Genomic DNA, 18,436 nt, shown 5'->3' on the forward strand with positions numbered 1-18,436 from the left:
CCAACTAGCCCAAGGACTAAATCTGGTAGCCAGAGACCAATACAAAAGAGGAGGAGGGATGGGGGAGGGGAACGCACCAGCAAAGTCCAAGCATCCCCTGGTGCAGTGCTCACCTCTAGCTGTTGGGATGCAGGAGGGGCTAGGATGACCTTAGAGCCTACTCCGAGGCTCTGTGTTTCATAACATTTCACCAGCCCTAAAAACCTGCAGTTGATCAGCTTTGTTCCCGTCCTACGCTTACATGCCGAGAGCAGCCACAGGCTGCATTCTAATAACATAACAATAATTAGAAATGAGGCGCTTTACAAACACAGCACTCCTCGCTCCACCCTTACGTAAGTGAGTGTTTGGACAGATGGGGGCTCTTAGGCGGAGAGATTAAGCATGCTGGGAGTCTGTGTCAGAGCTGAGATCAGGTCTCATTAAGTTTCTAGCTCACAGCCATCGGCTCACACCATCACTTTAGGCCTCCCTCTGGCACTCTACAGGCCTCATTTGGCCCCTTGACCACACTTCGCTTTAAACTAATCTCCGTTGTTCAGGCACTGTATGAACTATCCAATCAAACATGCTGTACAGGACATACCAGGCAGCTGCAGAGTGTATGATCTTTCTACAGAGTCCCTTAAAGCAGCATGTGTCACCCGACACGTAAACACTGCTCCTTCCTCTTCCCTTCCGGGCGTGACTCTCAAAACGCTCCAGATGGAGTGCAAACCATTGGCCCCCATTATGGAGACTGAATGGCAGACTCCCGCTTGCAGGAGCTGCCCATCTCGGAACCAGTTCACAGTGATCACATTAGGGGAGAAGTTATTGATCCTGCAGTTCAGCCTCAGCTCCTCTCCCGCCACAGGAATGGAGGGGTCTGTGGTGATCCAGAGAACTTCAGGGGGTGTCCCTGTTCAAATTGAAAGAACACACAGCAGGACAGATGGTTAGATGAGTCACCTCCAATGTCAAGAAGAGGGCACATGGCCAAGATGCATAACTGTACCAATGGGAGTGGTGAATTATTCATGACAGTCATAATGAGAATGCGGGAGCCTACAGCTCACACAGTGAGAGCTGCTGCAAATTGTGCCTGGTTTGATTGTTGATGGCATGTTGCGGGTCTGGCAATGGAAATTTTTGGGTGTGACTGTAGCTTTGACCTTGGCCCAACATTGTGTGTGTCACGCTCTTTCCCCTGTACCTATAGCTCATGGGGCTCTCGCAGTACTCCAGGCCCCCATCACATCCCCAGGCTCTCCCATACTGACACACAGTGCACTGTGCTGAATAAGGTCTCTCTCTACTCAGCCACAGCTACCATACCTCTTCTTCCTCATCCCAGATTTTGGGCATTACCTGAGCCGGTTCCACTTTGCGCCACCGCTGAAGATCAGTGTGTGAAATGGGGCTAAGACAAGAAAGCAGAAGGCCCATTCAGCAATCACTCTAATAGGCTGGGTTAGGAGGAACTCAGCTGCTCCTTAGCTTCCTCTACAGTCTTTAACCCAAAGGCCCCATTCAGATTCCAGGTGATCAAACCATTCTCACCTAGAAATACTTAATACTTCCATAGCACTTTATATTTAGTTGATGGTCACAATACCCCTATCCTCTACATCTTATAGATGAAAAACAAGGACTGACTTGCCCCAAGCCACATTCCAAGTCAGCGGTAGAGCCAGGATTAGATCTCAGGACTTCCTAGCACTATGCCCTGTGCACGGGCCAATAGACCACCCTGCCTCCCAAGCTCTGAATCTTTTGCACCTCGTGGTGCAAATCTGCTGAACCTCTCAAAGGCAGCTCCACTATTAGCATCATTTGCAGCAGTTGACTCACGGCATGTATCTTACCTTGCAAGTTAACTTCATAGAAGAGTTCTTCTATATTTCCAAAGCTGCTGTGTTTTATCTGACAGATATAAACTGCCCCTTCCTCCTCATTGGTCAGTATAAACTCAGTCTGGCTCCAGACACTGAAATAGTCAATTTCACAAGGGAAAGGTCCAAACTGTGTCACATCGCTAACCAGTTGTCCATTTCTAAACCAAGTCAAAGTGATATCCTTTGGGTAAAATTTCTCTACTACGCAGCTCAGAATGAGCTTCTCTCCTACCATGGGAGCCTGAGGCCAGCTAGTGATGTAGAGACTTGTCGGCCGAGCTGAAAGGGAGACAGAGAGAGCGTGTGTGTTTAGGGAAATCTTGTAAAAAGTTACTGTTCAGTTTTTGGCAAGGAGTCAGTAAGAAAAGAAGATCTGCTGGCAGGAGGCGGGGGGGGGGGAGCTTTTACCTGTGACACTCAGCGTGGTGCTCATCCATATGGCGCTTTTCAGTGCGCTGTGCTCAACGCTGCATTCAAACACTGCCCCATCATCCCGGATGGTGGGTGTGTAGGTCAGACAGGATGGAACACTGAAGAACTTGCCATTGGTTTCCAAAGGCTGCCTTGCCTTGTCTGTAATATCGTCTCTCGGACCCAGAAGAAAAGAGGCTTCTTCAGGAGCTTCACTTGATGGCATTTGGGGGGTTCTCCGGTACCATTTCACACTAATCGCTTTTGGTCTAAACCCATTTATGTTGCACATCAGCTTCAGCTTCTCATTAATCGGGATCACATCTGGTTTGTTAATCAAGGAAACCTGAGGTGGCACTGAAAAGAAGATAAATTTGGGATTTAGAAGTCTCTGTGAGATGCTGGCATAGCAGAACTGGGGGTTCCTGGATATATAAAGTAGTGATATTCACAGTAGGAGTGAAATATGAAATACTGGCCAGAGTGAAATCAGCACACTGGGTACATGCCTAGAAAAGACCCAAAGTGTAGCTGCAGAGAGCCCTGGACCTTTTATGGGAGCCCTGCTTTGTCATCACTCTTGCTCAGACACAACCAGGACCTCCTCCACGCAATGGCCCTTTGCAATAAGATGAGTTGAGGGGGCCCACTCCCCTTTCAGTTGCTGAAACCCATCTTTTCTATCTGATTAAACCCTTGTGATCCCTTCAGTACTGACAAGTGCTATGACTGCTAAATATAGTGCCCCAACCTCTATGGTTGGTCTCCCATAGTTGCTAAAACCCGCTTGCATCCCTCTAATGACTGGATTAGTCCATGACAGATGGTTTAGGGAAATGAAATCAATCCTGCCATGATGCAGGCAAATAAGCTAGATTACCTACTATTGGTGCTTCCCAAGGAGTCTGCTCATGGGCCATACAGCTGATTGAGGTGTCCTAACATATAAAATATCCATAAGGAAATCAGATAGAAGTACAGAAGTTAGCAACTCCCTTCTTTGGGGTTCAGAATCAAATAGGATATTTGTTAACACTCTGGGTTAGAGAAAGCTTTAGCTCTGATTTTTAGGCCAACTTTCCTTTAACATAAGCTAAGAAGCATACTGTTTGCAGAGCAAACCCTTAGCTAAGTTATTATTAGTTATTAATTATTATTACCATTAGTATATAAATGGGAGGCCTACCACAGCTAGAAGGATGCTGAAGGGTGCAACTGTTTAAAAAAAAATTTACCTTTCATAAGTTGTTCCCGATAGAATATGGTCAAAAATATACTACACGCTCCAGTTATCACAATACAAGCAGCAGCCACTCCAACAATGAACCCAATATCCCGATGATACTGCTTTGGGGCTGAAAACAAATGTATTCATTAGAAACTATTTAAAATAATCAGATTCCACCCAAGGATCTCAAAGCATTTTACAAATAATTAATGAAGCTTCCCATCAGCCCTGGAAAGTGCAGCACTTCTGTATTATTGTTATTATCCCCCTTTTACATGATGGTAAATTGAGTCAGAAAGAGGTCAAGCTATAATCAGTTCTGTGTAGGCAAGACAAGGGATTCTAGGCCTTTTGGATGACATGTGCATGAAGAACACACTTGAAAGAGGAGTGAACTGAGCCATGGAGTAACTTTGCTATTTTGGGTACAGGGCTATGTCTATGAAGGTATGAAGCAGGGATTGGGGTAATATGAGTTTGCTAGAGAAGGCTGATATACAGGATATTTGAGTGTTTTTTGCTTTCCTGCCCTCAACTACAGCCTGAGTAACTGGGGCTGTGAGCTGGGGAGATTTGTGGGAACTGCAAGGGTGAAGAAGCAGATCTCCCATACAGGCTGCAGAGCTCAGGAGCAGCTATTGAAGCCTCAAGGCTGCAAAAGTCCCTGGGAATGCTGCATTCCTCTTCTGTGGATGGTGGATCTGCAACAGCCCCACCCTACTCTCAATCTCTTCCGCATGCCGTTGCATTGAGCCAACACAGAGCACAGCCTGAAGAGAGTGCAGAACCCCTGTGCAGGCCCCTGGAGTCCTGAGCCCCTGGGCACTGGTTTTACTGCACTCAGGACTTTCTGGAGTTAAGGCAGGATTTTGCCCCTATTAAAATTATTTCTCCCATCAATCATTTCTTAGGATTTCCCCAATGCGTAGAGAGTAGAATTTCCATTTGCTGGGAAATCCCAACATTTTTTAATTTGTTTTTGTTCCAAATCAAACTGAAAAGCTGAAAGTTTGAAATGTTCTACAAAATGAAAATTCAGAAAAAGTTTGATGTGGAACAACTGAAACATTTAATTTCAGTAATGTCAAAACATTGTTATATAAAATATTAACTATGGCATATTCTAACATGTTAAATCTCTACATACAATATATTAAAACTAATATTTTAGTATAATATAAAAGTTTAAACAAAAATTAATCAAAATGATAAAGTCAAAATTAATCATTTTTACCTTATCAAAATTAAAAAGAAAGTAAAAAATGATTCATTTAAACTTTTTCCTGTTGAAAAATGTCATCAAACCAACACGTTTCCATGAAACAGTTTGATTTCAGCAAAATTACATTTTCTGACAGAAAATTGTGCCATTAAAAAATTTTCAACCAGAGCTATTCAGAGTCTGTTCTTGGGCCACTTACTCGTGACAAATATGGTTGTATTTCCTCTCAGCGGCTTTTCCAGAGATTCATGTCGGACTTCACAGATGTACAAGGATCCATCATCCTCTTCAGACACCTCTCGGGTCACCCGACTCAGCACGGTGAACATGCCCTTTTTATCATGAGCCAGTGGGACTCCCGTGCAGATATCCTGCGTTAAAGGCCTCTCGTGTTTACTGCCATACTTCCTAACCAGCCAGGAGATGTCAATTTCTTGAGGGTAAAATTGATGAACATCACAGGAAAAGGTTTTCTCTCCCCCTGCTGTAATTTCAGGGTTTTGGGGTGACAGCAACACTGTAGGCTGAGCTGGGAAGACAGATCACAGTCATGCATAAACAAGATCCTGTTGCTCATGATTCCCCATAAAAGATTCCTAATTAGCACCAGACACTAATTTTGCTTCTGAGTAGATAGTTAAAATTGGGAATACAGTGTTACATGGCATTAAGTGAATAAGACTAGATTCAAAATACTGACTGAGTGCTAATGGACACTAGTAAAAATGTAGTTCAAAATAAAAAGGAGAATGTAAATGCACAAATGAGTGATAGATACACACCAGTGACGCACAGTAAGAATTCCTCTGAAGAGTTTCTTTTCTACAAAAGTTTTACTCTTATAACGTTAACATGTAAACAAGCCAGACTGTGACTAAATCATTGCATCAAAGAGACAGTAAAGAAGCCAACTTTAAACTGGCTACAAGGACCTGGAAAGCACTTGATGATCCCCTAAGAAACATTTGCTGCAGTTATCCTCAAACAAGTGCCTAAAAATAATTCAAAACAGTCACTGGAGAATGAACTGCTGGCTGTAGGCAGTGGCAAGAGAAATTATAGGGGTTTGTTTAATATTCAGTGCTCCTATTCCAAAAGAGTCACTTCCTATCCATATGCGGTTTAGTGTTTACTGCAGGCTGGGGATAGGGAATCAGGCCTCTTGGTTCTAGACCCAGTTCTATCATCACTGTGTGACTCTGGGCAGGTCAGTTATTCTCTATATCTCAATTTCCCCCATCTGTAAAATGAGTTTATTAATACAGAATACTCCCATTTATCTGACACCCTATTGTCCCAATTCGGTAGTTTATGAAGTAATTAGGAATTCCTAAAGATGAAAATCTCCAAGGCTAAAATAAGGCTACTGTTTCATTACATCACAGTATCATGTCTTAACTCAACCCTTTGACTGGCCTCAAAGTTACACATTGGTTGGTTGTTTCTGTTTTATAGCTAATAGTATTGAGTACCTCTTACTTGGAGCTGGATTGTCCCACTTCCATATTGCGGGGTTATTAAAACAGTGCATGTGTAGATCCCTTCGTCATCTAATGTCACATTATGCAGGTTCAGTGATGCGCTGCCCTGGGTTAGTAATTGAGGATTCACCAAGGCCCCATTCCGGTGATATAACGTATGCTTTCCATCAAACTGGTATACGGTCTTCTCTCCAAATTCATTGTTTATGGTCCATTTCACTGCCACATCCTCCAATTTAACACTCTTCCAGATTGTAAAATTACAATGCAACTCAATATATTTGTCCACCAGACAGAATACTGGGGAAGGGCTGGTCTTGATTTCCAATGTAGCTAAAAATAAAACAAACGAACATGCAATTGGCACTCACTATCAGTCTTAGTAACAGGAAAAGGAGCTATAGAGACTGAATTCTCCCTCTCAGCCCTAATTAGGGGCTTGCCTAGGATCAGGATGGAGTCACATCACTGTGCTGGGGTGGGGACATTCGTGCTTCTATGGTTGTACCTGTCCTGTGGATAAATCAAAGCCATCAGACACATATCTGAGGGGATTGATATTTTTAGGAACTGAGCCCTATAAGAACATAGAACATAAGATCAGCCAGACGGAGTCAGACCAAAGGTTCATCTAGCCCAGTAGCCTCTCTTTTGACAGAGGCCAGAGCCAGATGCTTCAGAGGGAATGACCAGAACAGGGCAATTTCAAGTGAGCCATCCCTTGTCATCCAGTTCCAGCTTCTGGCAGTTGGAGGTTTAGGTACACCCGGAGCATGGGGTTGCATCCCTGAGCATCTTGGCTAATAGCCGTCTTGGCTAATCGCCATAGTTCATAAACATGAATTTATCTAATTCTTTTTTCAACCCAGTTATTATTTTGGCCTTCACAACATCCCCTGCAACGAGTTCCATAAGTTTTTTCTGCATTGTGTGAAGAAATACTTCCTTTTTTTGTTTTAAACCTGCTGCCTATTAATTTCATTGGGTGACCCCTAGTTCCTGTGTTATGTGAAGGAGTAAATAACACTTCCCTGTTCACTTTCTCCGCACCATTCATGATTTTACAGACTGCTATTATATCTCCCCCCCCCCTCCCTCCCCAGCTGAACTGTCCCAGTCTTTTTAATCTCTCCCAATATGGAACCTATACCATACCCCTATTCATTCTTGTTGTCTTGTTGCCCTTCTCTGTACCTTTTCCAATTCTAATATATCTTTTTTTGAGATGGGGTGACCAATATATTGATGCTTTGGAGCACCAGACATGTCATTGTTTACTCAATGGGACACTGTCAACTAGGGTGACCAGACAGCAAATGTGGAAAATCGGGACAGAGGACGGGGGTAATAGGAGCCTATATAAGAAAAAGACACAAAAATCAGGACTGTCCCTATAAAATCAGGACATCTGGTCACCCTACTGTCAACATAAAAATTACACATCTGTCTCAAATGTATTTCCTTACCCTTGTTACAAGTAGCACGTGAAAAGGATTAGAGAGGGGAGTTGGATTCATTTTTTGTTTGTTTATTCCATGCCTTTGACAGCACACTATGCCAAGCACAGGTCTCAGATCTGCTAGCAAGGATGTCTGCACCCATGTGCAGCCCCATTGAAGTCAATGGGGTATTACATAGGTGTAGGATTCACACCAACTGAAACAAATGGTGGATCGTGATCTTAGTCAGTTTCCTCTTTTAATTGTGCGAGTTCAGAAAATGTAATTGTAAAAAACACAATTAAGACTCAAGAGATCAAGATAAGACCTGAAACAACTTTTCATTCATTTTTTTTAATTGGCTAGATTTCAAGCTGATGGTACCGTTTGCTTTTCTAAGTCACTGTCATACATTTCTGTCTGTGGAACATCTCTTCCCAATTTGTAAAAGGTCTGCTATAGAAATTGTTCCACATGTTTGTTCCAGATTCCTGTCTGAAATAAACCTAGCCATGTTAGGGAGCCAACTGCGCTCTTTGGTATCGGAGATTTCAGAAATTAATCAGACTTCTTTTTTTGTAACTATGCCACTGTAGTCAAACATACCTTTAATAAAACTAACCTTATTTATTACTAAACAAGTCAGGAGATTATATTTTCCACTTGGACTGCAGTTGTGGAATTTGGATAGTTCTTAATGGACATAACATTTCCTTTTCTCCTTCCCCCCACCCCCACTTCAACTTCCCCAAATGGCAAATGTTCAGAATAGTTTTCATGTTATCTCCTTTGAATTCTTATTTATTTTATTTATTGGTACAACACAGCTCTTCGGGCCACATTCTGCTCTTGATGCACTTGAAAACGGGAATCTCCAGTGAAATTAACAGGAGCCCTGTAGGTGCATCCAAGAGCAGAATTTGGCCCTTAAAACTGAAACCCTCAAACTTGGAAGCTGAAGACACTTTGGGCCAAATTTGCCTTCACTTTAGATGCAAGTTGTTACACATTCCAAACAATTAGTGTAAAATACTATTACTTTTCTAGCCCTGTTCTGTGAAGCATTCCAAATATTAGTTACCCTGATATTCTATGTTTGCTCTGTATTGTGTTGCAACATAGCCACTCATATCTCTGGAATGTAAACTCTTTTGAGGAGGGACCTATTATTTGTCTGGCATAAGTTTATCTAGCATATAGCACCATGTGTGACAGATATGGCAATGTCGCAATATCCCTGAAAGATCTTATTGTATTAAGTTCATGTAATCTCTCTAGGGGCAAGATATGACCAATGTAGGAATGGGGAGTTCAAAAGACTCTATTGAAAATGCCAGACAAGTATGGACTTTTGGGACAATAAGCATTAACTGCAGTTCCTGGGGATACCTAGGGTGCAGTTAATGCACGTTATCCAACTCTGGTTATGCAAAAACCCAGCCTTTTCAAGCTACATCCAGAGGAGAGGGTCTTTGTTGATTACCCATTGTAGAAGATCAAAGGCCAAAGCTGTATAAAGAAACTAATGCTCTGCCCAGCCCTTGTTCTGGTTCTGGAGCTAAGATGGATATGAACTTTCAACCACAGGAAAAATCCAGTGGTGGGTTTTCAAAGACTGAAAGCTACCAGTGTGCTAGGTTGGTGTTGGGGGTGACCAGTGGTAACCGTTCTAGCATGTGTGTAGATTCTTTTATTGTTTTCTCTGTCCTGTTTTTACCTTAAGAATAAATGTACTTGCTTAAAAGGAGCTATGTGGTAACCTGTAACTGTGGGCAATACATGGGCTATAGCCTTCAGGGAGAAAGCAACATGCAGATGCTCGCCTGTTTAGGCAGTCTGGCTTGCTGAGGATATCACAGTGTAATCCAAGGAGCTGTGCAGCCTTAAAATCCCCTGTGAGGAGAGAGAGAGAGATGCAGGTCTCTGCTCAAGAGAGGTGATGGCTGGGAACCAGAAACCTTTAAGTGAATGTCCTAGAGGAACCATGGAGGGGGAATACAGGTGCAGTTACCAGAAACTATGAGTTAGGCTTGACAGAAATTGGTTTACACACACACACACACACATATATATCAATTTTATTTTTAAGAATTTTAAAGATTTTTATCAATTTAAATTTGCATAGCTGCACAAGATGGGTTTTAAAGCTTTTTTCTATTTTTATCTATTTACATTTTTATAGTTGTGGGAAATTATGGGGGTCAGACAATTATTTAATGACAATAGACATTGAAATTCAATCAGTTAAAGCTTTATAACCAAACACAAACTGTCAATATCACATGTCAAAATGTCCACAGTAAATACCCTCAAATCAAGCAATCCGACCTGTTCACTAGCCCATTTGTAACGAGCCGAATTCAAAGTCTGAATCACTGGATTTAGACTCTTAAGAAGTTATCAGGCAGCATTTTTCTTACTTTGCCCAGCTGTAACTTTCGATGATTACTGATAGAAATGTTTTGCCAGTTCCTGTGTGTACCGTGAAACTGACATTTACTGATAAAAATCTAATCCTTCCCAGCCTACTTAGCCTGCTACTTAAATAAACCACAAGACCACCGCCAACTTCGGGACTTTCCTCCCTCTCGTTGCGGTGACACTTTGGGTTTGTGTTCAACCTCAACTCCGACTGATTTAAAAAAAATCCCCAAAGGCCCAACACTGCCGCCTTTGCTGCTGTTGAACAGTATCTTCCTTCGGGAATAGCCCCAGCTGAACAGACCCACTCAAGGAGCAAGGTCCTGCACAAAGGCGAATAGAGGCGGCGGAGTCTGGCTGGCAACGACGGGTCATTGATTGGAAATACAGCAGCGGCAAAGGAGGGGAAGGCGGCGGGAGGGGCAGCAAAGGGAGCCTCCCGTGTCACTCGCCGCCTCCAGCAGGCACAGCCCAAGCCGCAGGGCAGAGGAAGAGGGGAGCGTCCATACCTGCAGCCACGAGGTGCACCAGCATGAGCAGCGCTTCCATAGTCCGGTGTGGGCAGGGCGGGGAGCCGGGAAGGAGCCGCCGCAGCAGGTGCACTTTGAACTGCTGGAGAAGTTAGCGCAGCCAGGAGTTGCCTCGCCCCGAGAAGGGCCCCGCCCCCAGACGTGCCTGGAAAGCTAAGACTGATGCCCCCACACAGCGGGGTGCAGCCAGGGGCTTGGCTCAGGAAAGGGCGCTGCAGGGCAAGGGGGGGGGGGGGGTCAGAGCAGGGAGTCGCTCTCCTCGGCCGCCTCGTAAAATTGTCCCCGGGCCGGTGGAACCCGGCTCCCACGGCGGGGGAACCGGGCACTTGACCTGGGCAAACTTCTCTGGCAAGGAAGTGAATACGCGCCGGGCACGGGCAGCCCGAAGCGCTAGGACGCTTGCACGAGGAGGAGAATAGCGGCCCCGAACTCGGCTCCTCCCCGCTCTCAGGCTGCGGCGCTAAAGCGGAGCCACGGAGCTGCTTGGTAGGCGTCTCGCTCCGATTGCCGGCATGGCAGCGGCTTCTAGGGTGCCGCCTTCCCCACCGAGCGAGGGGCGGACCCCTTGTGCGCCCGTTCTCTTCCCCCGGGACAAAGAAACTCACCATGCTCCCTCCCACAAGCCCTGGGGGCTGCCCGAGACCCAGGGGCCTGCCCCCAATCTCAGGGTTCCTTAAGATACAAACAAATATACCACCCAGCTTCCCCAAAGTGTGCAGATGAGCCATGGTTACAAAAATGTCACAGGAAAAATAAAACTGATTTACAGCAGTAGTTATTACAAAATAAGAAGAGGTTCAGAGAAGGGTGACAAGAATGATTAGGGCTTGTCTGCACTACTTGTCCATGGAAAAAGCTCATAGGAAGAGAGATTGAAAAGATGCAGATTCTGTATTTTGGAAAGGACATAAACAACAGGGAATAAAAGTATAAAATAAGGTATGGTATAGAGATGGTAGATGAGGAGTTTCTGCTCTCCCCATTTCATACCACAGGAACAAGGGAACAAAGGTGACAAGTTCTAAACTGATGAAAAGAAATAAATACATAATTAGAGTGTAGAACTGATTGCCACCAAAAGTCAGAGGCTAAGAACTTAACATTCAAGAAGGAATTGGACATTTATACAGATGACAAGAATATCCAGTTATAGTAGCTAATGCTAAGAACATATTTCCAATTAATGTTTAAAAGTGTGGTTCAGGGCTTAGATGTATGAGTGATCACGATGTGGGGGGCTGATTAGCCCACATCTGCCAACTGCAGAATTCTTACATTTTGGCTCCTGGGGGAATTCTGCACCATTGCACAACACAAAGTTTGCTCAGAATTAATGTTCTGCACAGAATTTAATTCCCTCCCATCCCCTGCAGAATTGGCACTGCAGAGCTGCTGCCCACTGCTAAGATCCACCGGAGCCCAGCTCCCCAGGAGGCTTGGGCAGGCTGCAGTGCCCAGGTTTGCTGGCCCCACTCAGTCACATCGTGCCCCCAGACCCCCTCCCTGCACAGCAGCTGCCAGAAGAGGCAGAAGCAATAGCTGGGAGCTGCAGGGAGGGGCTGCTGCTTTCCAGGAGGGGAGACTTAAGTAAGGAGGGGGTGAAGCCTGCCGGGGGGGGGGGGGGGAGGAAAGGGAGACATGACTCAAGCTGGCAGCCGAACCTTTAAATTGTGCCCCCCCCCCCCCGACACACACACACACACACTCTCTCTCTCTCTCTCTCAGCAGGTACGAGTTGTCTGGGCCTGGCAGGCAGTAATGAAACTTCGGAGCAGAACCTGCAGCTGGACTCTGAGGATGTGGGTGTATGTGACACACCAAGAGTGAGGCACCCAACGAAAGCATAACAGAGAAACAGGAACTGGATTGTCCTAGGGGTTTCTTTAACTCCCTACTTCTGGGGGGAATCCTTTTTGTCATCTGTATCATTACAGACATACTTGATGACAGGTATTTTGAAATAAATTACCAAATAATTGAAAATGGCATGATTATATTGTGTTTTGACAAATAAAATATGTAGAATTTTAATTTTTTGGTGCAGAATTCCCCCAAGAATACATTTTCCTCAGAAGTATCTGATATTGACCAGTGTTGGAAACAGGATACCAGAGTAGATGGACCTCATCTCTGATCCACTATGGCATTCCGCTGTTGCTATACTCTGATTAAAAAAAATTTTTTTGATTTATTTTAGAGGGCCTAAACAGTCAGAGTGGAAGCACTGCTTCTTACAGAAACTCTGCATGGAAAGTTGCAACACTTTTGTTTAACTGAAAGATCCTCAGCAGAGGACTTGGTCATTTCTATTACTGATGTAACTGACTATTGGCTTAAGAAAACAAAGTTGATTTGAAAACAGAGCCAAAATTTACACTTTCCCAAATTTACTGCAATAAACATAACATTTTTAATGCTCTAACAATACAAGCTTTATATTTGCATAGCAAATCACACTACAAATATTGGATTTTTCTTTTTAAAAAGGGATATCTGATCATTAGGAGACAAGAAAAGCAACTGTTCCCACCTCAGCTGTTACTTTCCCACCTGCACTCCCATCACCTATCATTAACTTGGTTACTCTGAGCCACTTGTCAGATTGCTATACAAGGATCACCAACATGTTGGGATTAAACTGGTTTATTGTACATTTGACAATGAAAGCTACCAAAATGGTGAATTATGAAATAAGACCAAACAATTAATAAACAAGCACATTTGCACATCATAGGAAGTTACATTTGCCCTACCCTCCCACAAATTCTGCTTTCTTCTTCTATCCAACCATGGATCTCTTTCTTCCCCTTAGTCGTACTTCATCCAGCTTTTTGATCACTAGACTTGATTTTTTAGATGTAGCAGAGTACTTCTTCAGCAGGGCTTCAAACAGTGTGTCTGTGTTTGGATGAGTACTCAGAAAAGCTTTCTCCAAAACATACAAATCAACTCCTTTATCCTCAGGAAGACCAGAAATAAAACTCAATCCAAAATCTATCAGCACCAGGTCCAGCTCTTCTACTGGTGGTCGCAAAAGCATGTTGGAAGTTGTAAGATCTCCATGGATAAGATCCTCATCATGCATTCGTGCCAAAACCTCACCTATCTTTTCTGCTAAGAGAAAGAGGTTACTGGTATCCTTTCCACTTTGCTGTACAGAAGTTATATAATCCCGAACTGTAGTTGATTCTAGGATATCTTCAAGATATATACAGTTGGAGACATAATCCACAAAGTAAACGACTGGTGCAGAAATCCCTATTAAAAAAAAGAGTTGAAGAAATGCTAGCCTTTAGCTTATAAGAATTTTTAAGCTTGCTTTAAGATATTCAAAATTTATAATTACATAAATCAAATGCACTCTTAGAAGTTTACAACACTATCCTGGAATTGGGACAGAAGCTCAAAATCCTGACCTCTAGTGCACTGACAAGTCCAAGTTTAGCAGTGTTAAGTTTACTGCCCTGCCTAATGCCTGGTCTACACTTAGAATATAGGTCGCCAGAGCAATGGCGCTCAGAGATGTGAAAAAGCCACACCCAACTACTATAGCTTTGCCAACCCAACCCTCGGCATAGGACACAGCTAGGTTGACAGAAAAATGCTTCCATCAACCTACCTACCGTCACTCAAGGAGGTGGTTTTCCAATAGCAACAAAAAAAAAAAAAACCCCAAAGAGAACGAGGAGTACTTGTGGCACCTCAGAGACTAACAAATTTATTTGAGCATAAGCTTTCATGGGCTAAAACCCACTTCGTCAGATGCATGAAGTGGAAAATACAGTAGGATAGTATACAGCTGGTATGGCAACACCCATTTTTTCATGTTCTCTGTGTATATATATCTTCCTACTGTAGTTTCCACTGCATGCATCCGATGAGTGGGTTTTAGCCCACAAAAGCTTATGCTCAAATAAATTTATTAGTCTCTGAGGTGCCACAAGTACTCCTCGTTCTTTTTGCTGATACAGACTAACATGGCTAACACTCTGGGGAAAAAAACAAAAAACCCTTCCATCACTGTAGAATGTGACAACACCACAGAATTACGCCGACATGGCTACTGCGCTGTAGCTATACCACTGGATCCCCCATAATGTAGACAAGCTCTAAATTTCAACTCCTGAAATTTCATTATGTATCCTTAAATCCCCCCTGCACTTTCAGTGGAATACAGGATTAATCACTCGGCCAGACAACACATTTGTCTGGCAGATGCAGAATATATGCTAAGATTTTGTCCTAGGCATGGCTGCATTTTGAGCAGATCCTGAGCAAGTACCATAAATCAGGAAAATGACAAAGACACACATACCAGTTATTTGCTCTTTGTGAGAAGAAAAAATACCATACAAGAATCTTGAAATTACAGATGAAGATATATATCACCCTGTTTTAATGGGGTCACCAGAGCTGGCTTAGACTTGCTGGGACTCGGGGCTGAAGCCGAAAGCTCAAGCCTGAGGGCTTCGGCCCTGGGCAGCGGGGCTCAGGTTACAGATCCCCTGCCTGCGGCTGAAGCCCTCAGGCTTTACTTCCCCTCCCCGGGGCGGTGGGGTTCAGGCTTTGGCCCCTTCACCCAGGGCAGTGGGCTCGGGCTTCAGCCCCCCATCTTGGGGTCATGTAATAATTTTTGTTGCCAGAAGGGGGTCGCACTGCAATGAAGTTTGAGATCCCCTGCATTAGTGGATGGTGCCCTGAAGATCAAGGTTTTATCTCCCTGCTTCACTTTTGCCCCACTATAACTTAGGCTGGTTCCTATTATTTTAATCATCCAAGAGCTTGTCTACACTTGAAAGTTACTTCAGAGTAAGGTAAAGTGTTAATTTAGGGCACGATAGCATCCAGAATAGCTTCTTGTGTTGACACTACTTCAGAATATGGGCTTGTCTACCCTACAGGTATTACAGCAGCACAACTAAAGTGCTGTAGCACTATAGAGGCTTCCAACAGTGACAGATGGGATTTTTCTATCACTGTAGGCAAGCCACCTTCCAACCCTGATAGCTAGGTCAAGGGAAGCATTCTTCTGTCAACCTAGCCACAATTACACTAGAGGTCAGGTTGGAATAGCTACTACGCTCAGAGTTGTGAACTTTTCCCAACTTCTGAGCAACATAGGGCTTGGCTACCCTTGCAGATGTAGAGCGCTGGCAGTAAAACCAGCCTTCGGAGACCAGAGCAGGGGAAACGCGGCCATGTGTTTACACGGTCAGCTGCAAGCGCACTGGCGTGGCCACATTAGCAGCTCTTGCAACGCCACAAAGAGCAGTGCATTGTGGTAGCTATCCCAGTGTGCAAGTGACTGGAATGTGCTTTTCAAATGGGGGTGTGTGTGTGTGACAGGAGTGTGTGGTGTGTATGTGGGGGGAGAGACTGTGTTTTGGGGGGCAGAGAGTGTGTCAGCATGCAGTCTTTTAAGTTCAGATAGCAATAGACCTCCCCTCCTCACAACAGCAGCATTCCACACTAATGGTTTGCTTTGTCCCGGAGCAGATAAGCATGCTGGCTGTCAGAAACAGAGCTCTGAAAGGGGAAATCTGCATGCCGCAGCCAATTTCAAAACAATGAGAAGAGTGGCCACTTGACTTCAGGGGATTATGGGACGTTTCCGAAGGCCAATCACAGCGCAGTAATGCAACACCTTGTCCACACTGACGCCCGGGCATTTCAGCCAGGGCACAGCAAGCTTTATGCTTCTTGTGGAGGTGGATTACCAGGAGCAGAATCCAGGTGATCAACGTGCCTTGTGAGCGTGGACACCTCAGGAGTTAGGGCGCCCGGGGCTGCTTTAATGCGCTCTAACTTGCAAGTTTATCCAAGCCCATAGATATGTCACTCTACATTTTAATTGTAGACAAGATCTCAGAATAATCATGCAGGGCCCTGTTGGAGAACACCTATTTCCATTACTTCCCCAACACAGAAAAGCCCAAGCCTCTTTCTAAATACTATCAGTATACTCTGTGAATACAGTAATATTGTGAAATGTTCAGATACTACAATGAGGACCACAGAAAACAATATCCTGTGGCAGCAAGTCACTCAGGACAATTGTGTGCTGGATTTTAAATAAGTCCTTTTGTGTAGGTTTTTGTTGCCTTTCAATTTGACTAAAAGCCCTGTTACCTGGGGTTATGAAAAAGTGTAAAGAGGTGCTGATGGCTCCATTCACGATACAACCCTCTCCCCAACCAGTGCCAAGACCCTTCCATACAAGCAGCTCCTATCTCTCCCTAGACCAGTGGCTCTCAAACTTTTTTTACTGGTGACCCCTTTCACATAGCAAGCCTCTGAGTACAACCCCCCTTATAAATTAAAAACACTTTTTTATACATTTAACACCATTATAAATGCTGGAGGCAAAGCGGGTTTTGGGGTGGAGGTTGACAGCTCATGACCCCCCATATAATAACTTTGTGACCCCCAGGGGTCCCAACCCCCAGTTTGAGAACCCCTGCCCTAGACTCATTCCTGTACCTCTCCAGCTCAGCCCCACACCACAGAGCCCCCCACCTCCTCCTAGGCTCCCCCACCCCTCCTTGCCCCACAAGCAGCCCCCACCTCACCACATGATACTTGACACCTCACCACAGACTCACCCCTCCCAGCAAACCCACCCCACACCCACAGAGCCCCCCTCTGCCCCTGAGCTAAGCCCCCCCCGACACCCCTAGGCTGAGCCCCCCCATCTCTCAGCCCCACCTGCCCGGCGGCAGCGCAGCAAGGAGCGGGCCTCCTGCGCCGTCCGCCGCCGGCTCAGCCGCTCCTCCAGCGCCGGGTGCCGGTAGCGCTTGGAGAAGCGGAGCTTGACCACGGCCGCCCGGCCCAGGAACTGTCCCCGGTAGAGCCGCGCCTCGGCCCCCTGCTGCACCAGCTGCAGCCCCTGCAGCGGCGGAGGAGACACCGCGCACGCTCCCGCCTCGCCTCCCCCACCGGCCATGATAGAGGCGGCCCCTACGCTACCTGCGTACGTCAGCTCCGTGGCCGGCGTAACCTGCGTGCGGGAAAGGGACACGACACCGCCCCCTCCGTGCCACGTGACTTACCGGGACTCTTCGGGAAACCTCGGGTTCGGCTACCGGAAATAGCCGAACCACCCAGGAGAGCATTAAAGGGAGGAGCCTGTAACCCCGCCCTGCCCTGCCAGCCTGCGGCTGCTGCCCGTTACACCGGCCTCGGGAGCACCCTGCTAACCCATACCGGCCTCGCGGCCTCCCTCTCTGAGCTTCACCCCGCCCCCCCATACCGCTCTTCCCGTGTATCACCCCGCCCCTCTATACCGCCCTCTCTCCTTTATAGTCCCTCTAGGCAGCGCCTGCATCTGTAACTTTCACTCCATGCATCCGAAGAAGTGAGGTTTTTACCCATGAAAGCTTATGCCCAAATAAATCTGTTAGTCATTAAGGTGCCACCAGACTCCTTGTTGTTTTTGTAGATACAGACTGACACGGCTACCCCCTGATACTTTCCAATTCCATCACTCCCCCCCACCATACCGCCCTCCCACTATGAATCACCTCACCCCACCCCTCTATACTACTGCCTCTCCCTTCTGGGGTCCCTCCTGCCTTCTCAGGTCTAGGGTTGCCAGGCGTATGGTTTTCAATGGGAACGCCCAGTCGAAAACGGACCCTGGTGGCTCCAGTCGGCCTGACAGATGGCGGCCACAGAGATGCCACGCGCTGCGCCCATCTCAGTGCCGGCTCCGCAGTTCCCACTGGCTGGAAACCACGACCAATGGGAGCTGTGAGCGTGAGGGCAGTGTGCGGAGCCTCCCTAGCCGCCCATGCATCTAGGGGCTGCAGGGACCTGGTGGTAGGGTTA

The 18,436-nt window shown here is 45.7% G+C and overlaps 2 protein-coding genes and 1 non-coding gene across 6 annotated transcripts in view; all 3 read right to left on the reverse strand.

Moving 5' to 3' along the window:
* LOC101936487 (tyrosine-protein phosphatase non-receptor type substrate 1-like) overlaps nucleotides 1-12,232 on the reverse strand; it is a 21,378-nt gene extending 9,146 nt beyond the window's left edge. For 2 of the 4 annotated variants that reach the window (XR_010592268.1, XM_065565957.1), the window contains exons 1-7: nucleotides 10,589-12,230; nucleotides 6,211-6,552; nucleotides 4,938-5,267; nucleotides 3,524-3,643; nucleotides 2,286-2,645; nucleotides 1,848-2,156; nucleotides 587-901 (exon numbers count right to left, since the gene is read on the reverse strand). Coding sequence is in view for 3 of the 4 variants with exons in the window: in XM_065565957.1 (XP_065422029.1) it covers nucleotides 587-901; nucleotides 1,848-2,156; nucleotides 2,286-2,645; nucleotides 3,524-3,643; nucleotides 4,938-5,267; nucleotides 6,211-6,552; nucleotides 10,589-10,628 (1,816 nt within the window). In the remaining variant the exon portion in view is untranslated. Of the gene's footprint in view, nucleotides 1-586; nucleotides 902-1,350; nucleotides 1,403-1,847; nucleotides 2,157-2,285; nucleotides 2,646-3,523; nucleotides 3,644-4,937; nucleotides 5,268-6,210; nucleotides 6,553-10,588 lie in introns of those variants that run through there. The other 2 variants (XM_065565959.1, XM_065565960.1) reach the window with 2 other exon arrangements.
* Nucleotides 10,884-11,013, reverse strand: LOC112060125 (small nucleolar RNA SNORA5). The gene has a single exon (XR_002889420.1). It is a non-coding gene; the product is annotated as a small nucleolar RNA SNORA5 (small nucleolar RNA).
* A 1,004-nt stretch (nucleotides 12,233-13,236) lies between the features above and the next one.
* TP53RK (TP53 regulating kinase) lies at nucleotides 13,237-17,583 on the reverse strand. Its single transcript, XM_005304644.4, has 2 exons — nucleotides 17,315-17,583; nucleotides 13,237-13,867 (listed from the first exon to the last, which is right to left on the reverse strand). Exons 1-2 carry the CDS (start codon nucleotides 17,550-17,552, stop codon nucleotides 13,389-13,391), a joined length of 717 nt encoding a protein of 238 aa, XP_005304701.2. The 5' UTR covers nucleotides 17,553-17,583; the 3' UTR covers nucleotides 13,237-13,388.
* Between the last annotated feature and the right edge of the window lie 853 nt (nucleotides 17,584-18,436).

This window comes from Chrysemys picta, chromosome 13, assembly GCF_011386835.1.
Source record: "Chrysemys picta bellii isolate R12L10 chromosome 13, ASM1138683v2, whole genome shotgun sequence".
Lineage (NCBI taxonomy): Eukaryota > Metazoa > Chordata > Testudines > Emydidae > Chrysemys > Chrysemys picta.